The sequence below is a fragment of the Peromyscus californicus genome, unplaced genomic scaffold (assembly GCF_007827085.1).
Source record: "Peromyscus californicus insignis strain IS unplaced genomic scaffold, ASM782708v3 Scaffold_3__1_contigs__length_106647218, whole genome shotgun sequence".
NCBI lineage: Eukaryota > Metazoa > Chordata > Mammalia > Rodentia > Cricetidae > Peromyscus > Peromyscus californicus.
The window spans coordinates 13,394,439-13,410,551 of record NW_026294551.1 but is presented as its reverse complement, the minus strand read 5'-3'; the positions used below and the strand labels follow the sequence as shown (position 1 = coordinate 13,410,551).

At 47.0% G+C, this 16,113-nt stretch overlaps 1 protein-coding gene across 2 annotated transcripts in view; it reads right to left on the bottom strand.

Annotated features, from left to right (window-relative positions):
• Nucleotides 1–9,763: 9,763 nt before the first annotated feature.
• Rgs9 (regulator of G protein signaling 9) overlaps nucleotides 9,764–16,113 on the bottom strand; it is a 73,196-nt gene continuing 66,846 nt past the window's right edge. For both annotated transcript variants that reach the window (XM_052758275.1, XM_052758276.1), the window contains exons 18-19: nucleotides 11,474–11,958; nucleotides 9,764–10,169 (exon numbers count right to left, since the gene is read on the bottom strand). In XM_052758275.1, the coding sequence (XP_052614235.1) occupies nucleotides 10,019–10,169; nucleotides 11,474–11,958 (636 nt within the window). In that variant the 3' untranslated portion in view covers nucleotides 9,764–10,018. The remainder of the gene's footprint in view (nucleotides 10,170–11,473; nucleotides 11,959–16,113) is intronic.

Sequence of the window (16,113 nt, the reverse complement as noted above, 5' to 3'; positions counted from 1 at the left end):
TCTCTGTAAACCAAAATAACATCTCCCCCCACCCCCTGCTAAGTTGCTTCTTGTCAGTATTTTATCATAACAAAGAAGGAACTAATGCAGGGTCCAGAGGATGAGCAGGGAGTCACATGGCCAAAAGTCTTTCTGATCACCTGCACTCTCCATGTCCTCCTAAAGCTAAGAATTGACAGGGGACCAGGACCCTAGCATTGTTGGCTTCCAGAGGGACATGCCCAGGTTTTTGCATGCTACAGTATGTGGTGATAGTGTGTTCTCCAAAATATTGTGCACCCTAATAAACTTATCTGGGGTCAGAGAACAGAACAGCCACTAGATATAGAGGCCAGAAAATGGTGCACACACACCTTTAATCCTAGCATTCCAGAGGCAGAGATCTGTCTGGATCCTGTGAGTTCAAAGCCACACTGGAAACAGCTAGGCATGGTAACAAGAGCCTTTAATCCCAGGAAGTGATGGCAGAAAGCAGAAAGGTATATAAGGCGTGAGGACGGGGAACTAGAGCTGGTTAAGCTTTCAGGCTTCTAGCAGCAGTTCAGCTGAGATCCATTTGGATAAGGACACAGAGGCTTCCAGTCTGAGGAAACAGGATCAGCTGAGGAATTGGCAAGGTGAGGTGGCTGTGGCTTGTTCTGCTTCTCTGATCTTCCAGCGTTCACCCAATACCCAGCTCCAGGTTTGTTTTTATTAATAAGACCTTCTAAGATTCATGCTACAACAGCAGATGCTGGCATATTGTCAATGTAGGAGTGGCAGTTCTGGCCAAGATGTAATGCTGTGGGATGATCCTTCTGTATGCTGCGAATATGTCCTACTCTCATTGGTTAATAATAAAGCTGTTTGGCCTATAGCAAGGCAGGATAAAGTTAGGTGGGACAATCAAACTGAGGACTGGGATAAAGAGGGGCGGAGTGGAAAGAGACGCAAGTAAGTCACCCAAGAAGCGAAATGCCGGAGGACAGGTAAAGCCATGTAATTGATATAAGCTTTTGTGTGTTTATTTGGGACTGGGCAGTCAGGACAGAAAATCTCCATCTTCATTTACATATGGTGGCCCAATGTGGGGCATATACATTCACATAAAGCCTGAGAAAGCTTTAAAAAAAGCATTTCAGACACACAAAGTCAGAGCCAAGAGCAGCTTCATAGTTCATGTCTCTCATGCGGGCTTCGATATAGAGATGCATCCCCTGGCTGCAGCATGCAGGCATGAGCTGCAACATGACAGAGTCTCTCAGTCTCCCTTGGGCCATGGTACAGAGAGGTGTCTCCCAGCCACATGCTGTGTGGTGGACTTAGACCTTTGCTCATACAGACAAAAAGGGTTAAAGAGACACAGTAAGGACAGAGTCAGACAAAAAGGCTTCTAAACGGGTCACAGTGTGTTTGAAAAATGTGCGTAGGCTTGGGAAAGAGAAAAGAAAGGGTAGAAACAGTCATAGATTTAAAAAGTGATTTAAAAATAATAGTAAAGTCCTTAAAAGGGGCTAAAGTAATTTTTAAAAATGTGATAAGCCACATAAAGATGGAAAATACATAGAGTCTGGATTCTATATTTTATTGTGTAGTCTTTAAATTTTTTGACTGTTAATGGGTGAATGTTAACTGCTGAAAGACATTTGATTGTGAAAGCTACTAAATTAAACCAACCTATATATTTTAAAATTATCTTGACTTCAAAATTTAAGTCAAAAGATACGTTACTTTGGGGAAGAGTTTATGCTTTTGTTTCCACAGGAAATAAGAGGCTATGGATCCATTCTGGGTTAAGGAAAATCAGGTTTGATCGAGGAAGATCCCCCTGAAATCCTGACTACAGACATAAGAAAATAAACCTAAAGTAGCTACAAGACACGTGATGTATATTTTATCTGTTCAAACATAAAACAAAAAAAAATCTTTGGCTGGCTTATGTACAACACACAGTTTATATTTGTATTAACACAATATGTATGTTACCTTTAAAAGTTTATATATTTTCAGAACAAGGGTACCAGGCACCAATAAAAACAGCCCAGATGATCCAACATCCAAAACAGCTTCAAGGCTGCTGACTGAGATGATCTAGCCTCACAGAATACTCCAGCCAAGGCTTAACAATTATCCTGATTTTCTCAGGGCCCCTCAAAGATTACCAGTACCCATCAATCAGCAGAAAGTAGTTTAGAAAACTGCACCCACATTCCCAAAATATTGGTTGTAATGTTTGTTTTCATTTAAGGGGAGCTGGTTACAAATTGTTATTGGTCATAGTCAATCTCTTTCTGAAAGAAGAAAGGGGATATGATATAGAAATGATGGGGAGAAAATGTAGGTTATTGTGATGGGAAAAAGGGTAGATTATTGAATCTACTTTAATCCAAAAAAACAACTGTTAATCTCAAAATATTTTACATTGGTATGGATTTTAGTCTATTAATACAAATTTAGAGCTAATTTTGTTATACTCTATGTATATTTCTACTCTTGTTTAAGGTATTCTGTTTATGCAGCTCAATTAAAAATAAAATATATAATTAAGAAATATAGATTGATAGTCATCTATAATAGTCAAACTTATAGTCATGTTAGTCAGGTTTTCTAGGTATACAAAGATATATTTTAGATAGATAGGTAATCTTCAAACACTTCAAAGAGCTACAGAATATGGCATTTAAGATGTTTTAATAACTTAGATTTTTCATGACAGTGAGACACATTTGCTCCTGGCAGCACCAATAAATTCCAGGGTTTGTTTTCTTTATGACAAAAGCTAGCCATGTAGGCAAAGAAACTGCCCTTGCCTCAATTGCTGACAGTTACTGTCCAAACTGGGCCAGCAGGATGCAAGAAAGGCGACTGTTAAACTTTGTCCAAACAAGGTAGGACAATCCTTCAAAATTCCCTGCTTTACAGGAAAGTCTGTCAGATATACTAGGCCTGTAGGCCAGAAATGGATGCCCCAACATTACAAAGGAATCTTGGGTGACTGTTCAGGCAGCTAGCTGTTTCTGTCATTTCTCACATTTTTTGGAAGTCACTTGCCTGCACTTCCTGCTTACTCAGGTAATATTATTTCCTTCTCAGGTCTTTGATGGAGTTGAAGACTAGATAGTTATAGTTTTCCTTAGTTATGATAAAAGGTAAATTAGATATGAAACTTTAGACTCACCAAGATAAGATGGATAATTGAGTGTTTTCTCTGATTTTGTCAAATACAAATAGACTAGATATTATAACTATAATTCTTGCTTAATAACTGTTTTGTTGTATGTAATTTTACTATGTTAAAGTTTAAACCTTCCTTTTTTATTAGACAGAAAGGGGGAGATGCTGTGGGATGATCCTTCTGTATGTTGTGAGTATGTATTACTCTCATTGGTTAATAATAAAGCCGTTTGGCCTATAGCAAGGCAGGATAAAGTTAGGAAGGACAATCAAATTAAGGACTCAAGATGAAGAAGGGTGGAATGGAGAGAAACGCAAGCAAGCCACCCAAGAAGCAAGATGCCAGAGGACGGGTAAAGCCCCAAGTCACATGTTAATACATAAATTAATAGAAATTGGTTATTTAAAAATAAGAGCTAGTTAGCAATAAGCATGATCTATCTGCCAAGCATTTTGTAATTAATGTAAGTTTTTTGGGGTTTTTTTTAAAAGATTTTGTTTATTGTGTATACAGTGTTCTGCCTGCATATATGCCTGCATACCAGAAGAGGGCACCAGATCTCATTATAGGTGGTTGTGAGCTACCAAGCAGTTGCTGGGACTTGAACTCAGGACCTCCGGAAGACCAGCCAGTGTTCTTAACCTCTGAGCCATCTCTCCAGCCCTAATATAAGTTTTTGTGTGTTTATTTGGGACTGGGTAGTCAGGACAGAAAATCTCCTCATTCATTTACAATGTAAGATAACAATTACCCTCACATCCCTCATTGGGAGAATGTTAGTATAGATTTCCAAAGAGACAATTCATTGTGGTGGGTTTATTAAACAGACGGTACTTGTGATAGTTCCTGATCCTTCTTTTTAGTTTCTGTCCTGGGAAGATACAGAAGCGTGCACAGAGATATTCACTGCAGCATTATTAGTTTTCATGAAAACTTGGAAACAACTCAGTGTTCGCCTTTGGGAGGACGATGAATTGATGCCATGTGAATGCTGAACTCATTTCCCAGAAGTGCCCTAAGAAAGTGCCACATAGGAGGTGGCATAAAACAACAGGAAGTTATTCTGGAAGATGAGAGAAATCAGAGTGTCCATTGTCCACAGCCTCCCGGCCACTGAGTGTCTCTGTCCTCTTCCCTCCCAACGAGGCTCCAGGCCTTGGTCTGATGATCCACCCTAATCTAGTATGACTCATGACTCACTACAATCACTTTTATGGATTTTATTTTTTGAGATAGTGTCTTGCCCATGTAGCTCTGGCTGGCTTGTTACTGGCTACATAGCCCAGTCTGGCCTCAAACTCATGGGGTTGGTTTTCCAAGTGCTAGGAACAGAGGCATGAATTACAGTTAGAGGTGGAGCCTGCTGAAGTTTTCCAGGGATTAGACGGAGGGATCCACCGATGGTAGTGGAGCCAGGGGCAGTTTGGTAAGGAGTGCGTCCAAGGAAGGAAACGGCTTATGGCTGAAAGAGAGCTTGAAGCACAATAGCACCCTTGCCTCTCAGACTGTGACCTTTATGGGTCATTTGTATAGTGCTCCAGCTGTTCCTGCCCCTGCTCTGCTACATGTCAGCCTTGGATGGGGAGGGGTTTCCATTTGTGTTTCTTCTATGTGAGAATTTTACCCTCACTTTCTGCTCTGATTTTCTGCCATAACAGCATGCTCAGCTTATTTATTTTTGTTTTTGTTTTTCAAGACAGGTTTTCTCCATGTAGTTTTGGTGCCTGTCCTGGAACTTACTCTGTAGCCCAGGCTAGCCTCGAATTCACAGAGATCCACCTGGCTCTGCCTCCCCAGTGCTGGGATTAAAGGCATGCACCACCACTGCCTGGCTCAGCTTAAGGATTTCATTCTGTTTGATTTTTATTTTTACTTCTTTCCCCTTCGTGTGTGTGTGTGTACACTGAGAAGCCAAAAGAGGGTATTGAATCCCCTAGATCTGGCCTTACAGGCAGTTATAAACTTCCATTGGAGAATTTCTACTACTTGTGAGTAGAGAGGTCATGTCTGCAGTATAAGGGCAGTGATGCTGTTATCTCACACTTTAGTGAGAAATAAATGCATGCTCCCAGGAATTCATGAGGGGCTCTTTCCATGAGCCTACAAGCTGTGTGGCCAACTCCCTAACTCCCTGAGACCAATTTCTGCAGGACTACTTGCTAACTACCTACAGGTAGAGATGAGGGAATCGGAGTCAGTAGGTGGACTACTGACAACCTTTCTTTCCTACACATCCTGTGCGGACAGCTGCCGTCATCTGCCCGGGACTGGATCACATAATGGCATGGTCACTGAATCCCAGGGCACCTCTGCTGCCTCATCTACCACATCATCAGTGAGTTTCTCAGACTCCCAGCTCATGCTCACCAAGTGCCTCTAGGTCCCCAGCTTCACCACCAAGTTACTGTTGTCTTCCAGGGTACTCTGGCCTCTCTAGAGAGCCTATGAATCCTTCTCGTTTTACTGCTACCTTGGGGTTTGCACAGTGTTACTGCTGAAACCAGTACCAGCCAGGTCCACAGCCACAGCCTCACACACATATGACACATCGGCACTCCATGTGTACACAGACAAGGGAGCCTATGTACATAAACTTCCCCTATGTAGGGGCTTGGCAGGGGCTCTGAATTCTCCTCCCCAAGAACAGAATAAACTGGCACTCCCCAACCCTCTCTTATATAGGGAGTCCCTCTCATCAGCTGAAAAGCATGTTTTTCCATTCTTACTGCCCTGTGTTGGCCTGGCTGCCCTGGCTATCCCAAGTCTCCCAGCTTCTCTTCTCGATAGAAGAGCTTGCAAAGCCCTCAGGCTGGGAATTTCAACCATGAACGAGACTCTGTTGGTCTTCAGTCCAAGGCATTCAGGCTGAACCCAAAGAAATGCTACCCATCCCTCCAAGGCTGGGCTGCTACTAGGGAAAGATAGAGGGACTTTTCTTTCTGCTCGAGATTTTCCAGCCTCTCGACCCTCATCCAATGCCACCAGGGATGGGATCTCTTCCCTGATACTCTATGACCCAGTGGTAAGGAAGCCCTGCCGGGGCTGGACCAAAGCCGAACCAGAGGCTTCTCCACATGGGTTCCCCTCTACTGCTAATTACAAGGGCTCTGGTAAGAGAGGCCAGAGATGACAGAGTACACTGCAGAGGCCATTCCTCTCACTGTCCCTCCTCTGAGGAGGACAGACCTCTCTTCATCCCTTGTCCTCCATTTCCAGCACAGAGCTCTGAACAGGAGAGAGGAAATCCCAGCTCCCTCTCTTTGGGGAATCTGTAAGCCTGAGACTCCCTCTTCTGGTGAACAGTGAAGACAGACACCACTATGGCATGCTAAGCCTCTGAGTCAGAAGTATTTAAAAGGATCCCCAGTCCCCTCACCCTCCCGAGCACCCTCCCTCAGCACCCAGAGGAGTGTAGGGACCCCGAAACATGGCCACCACAGGCTCCTGACACTCCTCTTATTTCTAGCAAATAAGCACACCGTCTACTCAGCTCAAGGAATTCACAGCTTTATATGGACCATCCAAAGATCCAAATTGTCCCCCCAAAAGGGACAATCGGTTTGGTGCCCCTGGAGAAACTTGCTGTCCTTATAAATTGTCAAGAGAACAAAAACAAGCATATCTCTAGGGCTCTGGCAAATGGAATTGGATGCTAAGCTCTGCCTCTGCCTCTGCTGCGGTGACCTGAAAACTAAGAACACATAGGAGGTGCCGGCAGTCACCTGTCCCCTAATGGCAGTACCCACCTGTCCCCTAATGGCCAGGCCTAGCCAAAAAGGAGGTCCAGAAGTCACTCACAAACTCATTCATTGAGAAAGAGACGCTTCGCCCTCCCTCATGTTTGAGACCATTTATATGCTTCCAAGCAATCCCAGTGACATAGCACAGCTCACAGATGAGCAAGGTGAAGCAATGTCCCCAGCTGGAAAGAAGTCAGACCCTGCGCTCCACCCAAGACTCAAAGGTCCCAAGCTTCCCCAGCTGGCTCCAGAGCAAGGATAGCAGTTTCAAGACCATCCTGTCAGCTGCATATCTGAGATTGAAACTCTCTGTACCTGACCCACTTCCTACCTTCTGGGGTCTGTTTATTACTGAACTCCAGACTAAACTTTACCAGTACAATCAGTGGGCCCTGGAGTCTTCCGCCATTAGTTCTGGGAACTCAGATGAGCTTAGTTCTCTTCAGGATTGTGAAGGCTTAGAAGTGTTGCCCTATAAGCACAGATATCCAAATACAGACTTGAGATTTCCCTTGTCTCTGGACACACTGGCTGATGGCAGACTAGGGGTCTGGATTGGCCTCACCTGCAATCTCATTTTAAGGAAGCCCTGCAAATAAAGGCATCAAATAAACCAGCCCTCACCCCCTTCACCTTCAAAGGGACACCCAGACTATTTCAGTGACAGTAGATGGTGAGTGACTGCCTTGTGGGCCCAGTGGTATACATTTAGTAGAATCTAAAGTGAGCAATACTCCTGGAGAGATAAAGCATTAACGGTTGCCCTGCCAGGATTGGCAAGCCCAAATTTTGCTCACACGCCTGCCCAATATTCATTTTGAGACGTGCATGCATGGAGAGGTTACAGAGCAGCACCAGTATTTATGGCCTACATATGATCAGCTGTCAGAGGCTTAAAGCCAGTCAGGGGTGCTTATCTGCTAATTGAATTCCGATGCACTTGAGGGTTAAAAGGGAACAACATAATGAGTGGTTTGATAAACCACTGGAAGTTTCTTCTCCTTCAAGGACTTTCTATGTGAGGTCAAGAGCTGTTCTATTCAGCATTTAGTTCTCAGTCTCTGTCCACTGTTGGGTCAACCACAATCCCTGGAGGACTCTGTGGGACAAAACATCAGGGCTGGCAGAAACCAAAGACAAGTATAGCCTGAAGTCCCAAGTTTCTTTCTTTTTTTTTTTCTTTTTCTTTTTCTTTTTTTTTGGTGAAAATCAGAAAAGCGAGATTTATTCAATATGGACACATTGGGAAGAGGGACAAAGAGATTGTGTTGTGGTTGGTGGCCCTTCTCCACCTTCCAATAAGAACCAAGATTTCTCAGTAGTGGTACCTCCAATATTTGGGCAGATAGTCTTTTGTTATGAGTGTTGAGCATTGTGGGATATTAAACAGCATCCCTGGCCTTTGCTTATTAGCTGCCAGTAGCAATGCCCACTCCCTACCCCAATCTTGACCTTTGAAATTGTTTCTAGGCACTGTCCAACATCCCATGGGTGCAGGGACAAAACTGACCTGGTTGAGAACCATTAGATGACTCCATGGAGCTGGCATGGAGCCAGACACCTAGTAGGGACTCAGTTAATAAGAACCTGTTGGATGAGTACCTGGGGGAAGAGGTGGGTGGGACATACTAAGATCCACACCTCCAGCCTGGGGCAGCAGAAGAGAAAAAGGAGTGCTTCTCATTCCTACTGAAAGGAGTGGGTGACTGAGGACCTGGCTGCTGCAGCACAGGACTCTCCAACAACCTGCAGTCTCCAGCCAATGACCATGCACAGTTGAGGACTGATGCAGGACCACTCTCAGGCCCCATATGACTTCCCTAACAATGACTTTGACTCAAGGATGCCCTAAGATGGCTTGTCCGAAACATTCTTGGAATTGACCTGTCCCTGCATCAGGACCAGTAGCCCTTCCCTTCTCCCCCAAATCCCATTCTGTGATGGTTAACCTGCAATATCAACTTGATGGAAAAGATACCTCTGGGTGTATCCATGAGAGGAGTTTATGTTAAATAAAAGTTTAACTGAACAAGGAAGACCATGGGCAATGGTGCCCCATAGTTTGGGGTCCTGGACTAAACAGAAAAAAAGAATGTGAGCGGAGTACTACTGTCCAGCTCTCTCTGCTCTCTGTGTCCTGACTGTAGACATAATGTGACCAACTGCCTTGAACTCCTGCCCCCATGGTCTCTCCACCATGACCAGCTGCGTCCACAAACTGTGAGGCAAACTAAATCCTTCCATCCTTAAGCTGCTTCTGTCTGGTGTTTCGTCACAATAACAAGAGTGGCAATTATGGGCTGGGGAGATGGCTCAGCAGTAAAAGGCCTTGTTGCTCTTCCAGAGGACCCAAGTTTGGTTCCCAGCACCCATATCAGACAGCTCACCAACACCTACAACTCCAGATGCAGGAGATCCAATGCCCTCTTATGGACTCTGCGGGCACCTGCACTCACATGTGCACGTCCCCACAGAGAGTCCCACACATCTACACATAATGTTAAGGAAGGAAGGAAGGAAGGAAGGAAGGAAGGAAGGAAGGAAGGAAGGAAGGAAGAGCGGCTCTACTATGCCTGCTTTACCCTCCTTAAACAAACGCTGTCTTGTGAACATCTTAGAGAATCCCGTGTTCCAAGTGAGCCTTGCCCAAGCTACACCCTTTCTGTGCAATGCCACCCTAGGGGACTGCTGTGGACCTTGATTAATGAAATCGTCCTCTCCAAACCAGCTCAGATGGAAGGGGAACTCTTTGAAGTGGCTCAATGTCCCCTTACCCACAAAACTGAAGACATGAGTTCAACTCACAAGCAATAGGTTATGAATACTAAATAAGCCCAGGCATATGCCAGTACCTCAATCCAAGAAAATCTCCAAATGACACTTTTATTGGTTTTAAGGCAGCAAGGGATGGCTTCTGGCCCACATGCCTTTCTGGCCAAGCAAGGGAAAATCAGGGAAGGGGAAAAGGTGGCCACTGGGAGTCAGTCAGAGCATGTCCCTGCACTCCACTCCATCTGCTTTTTCCAGGCCTCTAATACCATTCTAATGCACTTGGGTTTGAGAGCAAGTGTGCCCCAGGTCTGATGGTGTCTGCCAGGACTGTCTTCCCGGCCCAAGGCCCTGCTCAGCCTGCCTTTCCCTCGGCCAGGCTCTCCCAAGGGCAGATGACTTCCTTTTCCGTGGTCTGGTCACCAGACTCCCCAGCTCCGGTGTCATCGGAGTCCATCAGGAAAGGCCCACTGTCAGTAGGAATTTCCATTTTGATCTGGAAAAAGCTTCAGACACAAAAACAAGTGAAGAGAAAGGGAGTGTGGGTTATCCCCACATGATCCCAACAGTCCCAAAGACTAGCATGCCAGGGACACGGGCCCAGAGTGACAGGTGCAGCCAGTGGCTCTGGAGTCTCCTTTGACTGGGGCTTATGTTTTTCTGTGGAATGAAAGACGACCTCAAATATGCTTTCTTTCCAATTTTCAGTTTGTAGGGTTTTGATGAATCCTGCCTGTCCCTGCCGTGTTGGCATATTCATATTTAATCCTCAATCTCTTTAAACTGTCCTTGAGGACACTGCAAAGGCAGCCTTTGAAAAGCTCTATTCCCACATGAAGTGGGACAGTGGCCTCAGAGCTAGAGCATTTCCCCCGTTGAGCCAGCTGAGGGGAATCAACAGGCTTGTACCAGAGCCTCGTCATTTCCGAAAGCAATACAGCTGACCTCCCTCCTGCTCCTCCAAGTCACACAGGCAAGAAGGGGACAGTAGCCAGTGCTCCCTGCTGTCCCCACACTCACTGCACTGAAGAGGTCACACTCTCTGGGTCTCCACGGCAACCTAAGACCTCTGCCTGACATTTCTTTCTCCCAGCCCAGGCAGGGTCAAATACAGGACTGTATCAATTGGTTTGGGGGTGACTCTGACTGTTCCCTCCAAATCCCAGGAAAGATGAAGCTGCAACTTGACTCTCTGCTGTGAATCCAGGCACTCTGAAACATTCCTCTGGGCCTCTGCTCTGCACAGAGCGGCTACCTCAAGGGCACTTGGGGGTCTCAGATTTCAGACTTTTGGAGCTCCCCAAAATGGAGTTTAGAGGCGCTACAGCTCGATTGGAAGTTGATACTCATTATCTTAGGCCACCACAGGAACAAGTATCTTTTTGAGGTCCTTTATAAGATAACAGGCAGGTGTATGTGAGGACCAAGGAGGCCGTGGCACTTAAGGAATGGAATGGAGAAGGGCAGGAGCCCCTGGGGAATCATATCTTAGGGACGTCGTAGCCTGTGGTTACTGCTGAGGCCCTTTACAAATGCAGTGAATTTACCTGACTAGTAGTCTTGGAACAGGGCAGATGAGTGGAGGAGAATGGGCAGAAAAAGAAAGAAGCTGCCCTTGTACCATCTCTGGAGGAGGGAGAGATGATGGGACTGTGTTTCTGGGGGCATTCAGTGGCTTAGAGATGTGTCTGCTCTCCACAATCCTCATTATCAGCCCCATGGCTCCATCAACACCACGAAGCCACAGTCCACGGCCACACCCACACCCACTGTCCACATGCACACACCACCAGCCCCTTTGGCTTCTTACTTGGCTACTTTCTTGGGTTTCAGCCTGGGTAGCTGTTGGCCCATGTCCCCCAGAGGCTGCACCTTCCCGTGGGAAACAGCGGGGCACTTGGGTGAGAGCCTGGCAAAAACCGGGGACGCCAAACAGCCCCGCCTCAGAAACCTTCCAAGGGACAGAGCCACACGAGCCTTGGGAGGGGCCCTGGGTTGGCCGTGTGGTCTTGAGTGGTCAACAGAGGTCTCGCTGCTCTCAATGACCGAGGACCCACAGTTGGCACCAGACCAGCTGGCTTCCCCCTTGGGTTCCAGGCCTGAGGAACTCTCCAAGGCCACTCGGATGGGCGAGGGGCAGATGGCGATGCTGGGCCTCCGGATGAAGCGACTTGGTGAGGGAAAGGGCCTCCTGGGAGAGCGACAGGATGGGGAGAAGGGGCTGGAAGGAGAGGGAGGCACGCAGGTCCCTGTATACACGGCCAGGTGGGGGCTGGGAGCCAAGTGCTGACCTGGCTGTGGAGAAGGAAAAAAGAGAGTTCAGGGAGGGAGGGGTCACGTCTCCAGCCTTCAAGGCTGATGGGCTAATTCAATCTCCTTCCAATGGCAATGGTGCAGACCTGTTCTGCCGCCTTCTGGAGGTACCTGTGAGAATGGCATAGCCATACAAAGGCCTCTTGCCAGGACCCATCTGTCACAAAGTGACGTTCTGCCAGTCCTGGGATGCTGGAGTGTAACCATGCTGAACTTGGTTACCCCTCAAGTCTCCAAATGTCCTTCCTAGCCTATGTCACCTCTTCTTCATTGTTGACCACAGCTTTAGACCTGGTGGCATTTGACACTATGTTGTTGCTCTTTGGTACGCGCGTGTGTGTGTGTGTGTGTGTGTGTGTGTGTGTGTGTGTGTGTGTGTACTTTGCTGGAAATCTAACCCATGATTTTGCCCATGCTAGGCAAGTGTCTTACTGCTGAGCCACACACCCACCTGAAAGGCATTTAACTTTAACACGGCAGTGCAGGGGGGCGGGACCTGCAACCGGTGCCCTGTTGAGCCTCCATGCCTGAGACCACACCCCCACCTGTGTCCATCCCGACAATGCTTTAGCCGCTCCAATCCTAGGACCTGCCCAGGCCTCCTCTCAGGCTGAGCAAGGGAAGCTGAGGAAAAAGGCTGAGTGTAGAACCTGGGAAGCTTGCAGGAAAGAGACAGGCAATTCTAGAGGAAGAGGTGATTCTGTGATTCAGCAAAGAAAAAGGAAGTATCTCATTGTCCTGGCCCCAGAGTCCAATGTGCTAGAGCAGAAGAGGAGGGTCTTTACTCAGCTCAAGGAACCTGAAGGAGCGTTGTCCAAGTTGAGCAAGGAAATTAAAACTGAGAGCTCCACTCAGGCTCTTTACTGTCGCCTCTTCCTTTGCAGGCCACAAGGGTCAACTGGCGTGGGCCGCTGGGTCCCTCCTGAAGGCCTTCTGTGGTCATATACCACATGAAAGCCGGGCATGGCCAGAAGTTCTGAGGAGAGGTGGGTGGTGTCTCAGGGACAGCTGAACCACTAGTGCTTCCAAGAAAAGCCTAGAATGGACTACAATGAGGAACAAACCTTCTCTGCAACAACACATAGATGTCTTGTTCAGAGGACTCTGCTCATCCCTTAGACCCTAAGACTGAAGGAGGCTGCCTGAGCCCTGGGCAGGAGGCTGCTGACCTCAGAGTGAGGCCTGGTCTCAAGGTTCCTCAAACGATCCAGGCCCAGTGTAAAGCAAGGTACGCTCATGGACCACTGAGAGGAATGAGCTCATCTGTTACACAGCAATAGAAAATTAGACAATGACTAAATGCGCTTCTGAGCCTACGTGTGTGACCCACAGTGCTCCCCACTAACACGTGTCACCATCCTATTGCCCGTGTGGGTTCTATGTCCTGGAAAGTGGAATAAAATTATCTAAATGAGGAAATAAGCTCGAGAGAGTGGGGGGGATATCAGTGAGGTACCTACTACGTTCACATGAACTGCCTTGGAAAGTGTCACAAACTCCTGAGATCATCCCACCTTTCGAGATAAGAAGATGGAGGCTCCTGGAGATAAAGGGACTTAACCAAGATCACATGGCTTGACTATCCCTTCCTCCTCTTTCCCTCCCCCTCTCCCCCATCTCTCCTTCCCCAGGACCTTCCCCTCTCCAGGATGAACAAAGCAGGAGGAAGGTGGCCACTGCCTTCCCTTGTTCCCTTACCTGGACCGAGACGTCCCTTCTGGGCAAACGGCCACTCTCCCAGCTGCTGTACGAGTTTGGGGTTTTGTTGTTTGTTTGTTTTTCTAGCTCTTTCTCACTCTGTTCCTCCCATGAAGGCCTGGGCTTGTGCTCTGTAGCCCAGCCCTCTACCAATGACATGAGCAGCAAGCAGTGGCATGCAAGACACGTGGCGAAGAAATGCGACAGGAAACAGACACGAGTGGAGCCTGATTTGGATTTGTTGTGAGCAGCTTGTTTTATTGAGCGAGGGAGCGGAGAGAGGGAGGGCAGGAGCGTGAAATGAGGCGGTACATTAACAGGGAGACACAATCACAGGGTGTTTCATGGAAGACAAAGCAGATGGCGCAGCGTCTCTACTCATTTCTGCTCCATCAGAAACTGGCTGAGAAATCAAAGACCTGCGGCCACACTCAGCATGCAAGGACCCAGGCCCCCTTCAGTCTCTTCTCCAAAAGCAAGGAAAGTTGGCGCCATAAGAAAAAGTCAGCTTAGGTGAGGACATCACCCTCTTGTTAGTCACACCACTGAACGCAGTCTGGCACAAGACCTTCCTAGTTGGAACTGACCCTCACTTTGGTCTTAAAACTTGGGGTCACAGGCCTGCCAGTCACTACACTATTACTAACTGGTCTTCTCTTAGAAGCTGCATAGTTAGAGGCTATAGAAATCTATTGTATACCTCAAAGATAACCTAATGCTGTCTAGAGAGTGCAGAGGATGCTGAGAGAGTGGAGAAGGGAGATGGTTTGGGACAACAATGACTTAAATATCCCTAAGGTAATACTTCAACAAGAAAGGGTAATGGGCGACTGTGTTGAACGACTCTGACAGAAGAAAGCAATGCTTCCTTCAAGACCATGAAGGTCTAGGGGGTGTAATGACAAGAGTGGTAATGGTGGTGGTGATGATGATGGCGATGGTGAAAATAATGGTGATGGTGGTGGTGGAGGTGATGGAGGTGTTGATTCCAACGGTGAGTATGATGGGAATGGTGGAGGGGGTGATGGTAATAAGGATTGCTATAATTGTGTAATGGGGGTGATGAGAGGGTGGTGATGATGATGACGGTGGTGGTGATGGTGGTGATGATGGTGACGGTGATGGTGGAGATGATGATGATGGAAATGGTACTGATGATAACGGTAAAGATGAGGAGATGATGGTGATTGGGATGTGATGATGATGACAATGGTGATTGGTGACGATGGTGGTGATAGCAGTGATGATGATGATGATGATGATGATAGTGATGGTAAAGGTGATGGTTGTGAGGGTGAAAAGGCGGCAGCAGCCAGCATTTGCTGAGCATCTAGGATGTGCTCGGCATGGCTCTAAGTACTTTACTCTTATTTTCCTGCCCCTGGATCTTGTGTCTTTTACTTAACACCCATAATGAGAGCAATGATTTCTGTAAAAGTCTAACAGGAAAAAAGAATTCTACAAAGGAAATCCTAGACCTTATAGAATAACCAAATCTAGCATAGTTAAACTCCAGGGGCACAGAAGCTTGTTATGCAATTAAATTCTGGCATTAAGAAATGAAGATGGTGTCTAAGAGCGATTTAAATATAGCAACAATATTATCTAAATATGCACTATTTTGATGCCATTTGAAATACAAATGGGCCCTAAAGGGGCTGCTGTTATGTTTGCTCCTAGTGACAAGTTAACAGGAGCCTTTGCCCCCATTAGAGCTGCGACAGCCACCATAGATGCTCTTTCAACACCCTCTGGCCCCTTTGCTACCAAACCTGTGAATTTCCTTGTAGATCTCAGGACTTGAGATGGCACTGTCAGACTCTGACACCAGGGATGAGGCAGGAGTGAGAGAGGAAAAGAGCTGATGTTTGGAGTTGAGGTACAGTGATGCCACACAAGCATATGAAGTCTTGCAAGCTGGATGATAAACAGAGCCTTCCAGGATGGGTGGTCCAGGTTGCCCATTGGTCTTCATCACGTATACCAACTACCAACCCCAGGACCCCTCTAGTCTCCTTAAAGTCTCCACCCTTCCATAATCTAGTGGTTCCTACTATGACCTCCCAAAGCATCATGGGGCTTCCCTATAATTCAGCTGGCCACACTCTTGCCTTTCCTGTTAACTGTAAGCAGCCAGTCAGGACCTTCCTCCTCTCTTCTTCCCTATCCCCCTAACCCAGGCCCTGACTGCAGCACCTGAACACTGCTTGGCATGTCACAGAGGCTGACTATCACTGTGGAACGCTGAGTGGCTGTGACACATAGAAGGAACTGGTCCTGAAGCCTGGCTCTTCTTTGTAGTTGTTGGTTGAGTAACAGTCTCACTGTGTAGCCCTGGCTGTCCTGGAATTCACATGTAGACCAGGCTGGCCTCAAACTGATAGAAATCTGTCTGCCTCTGCCTCTCGAGTGCGGGGTTTAAAGGTGTGCGCCACCACG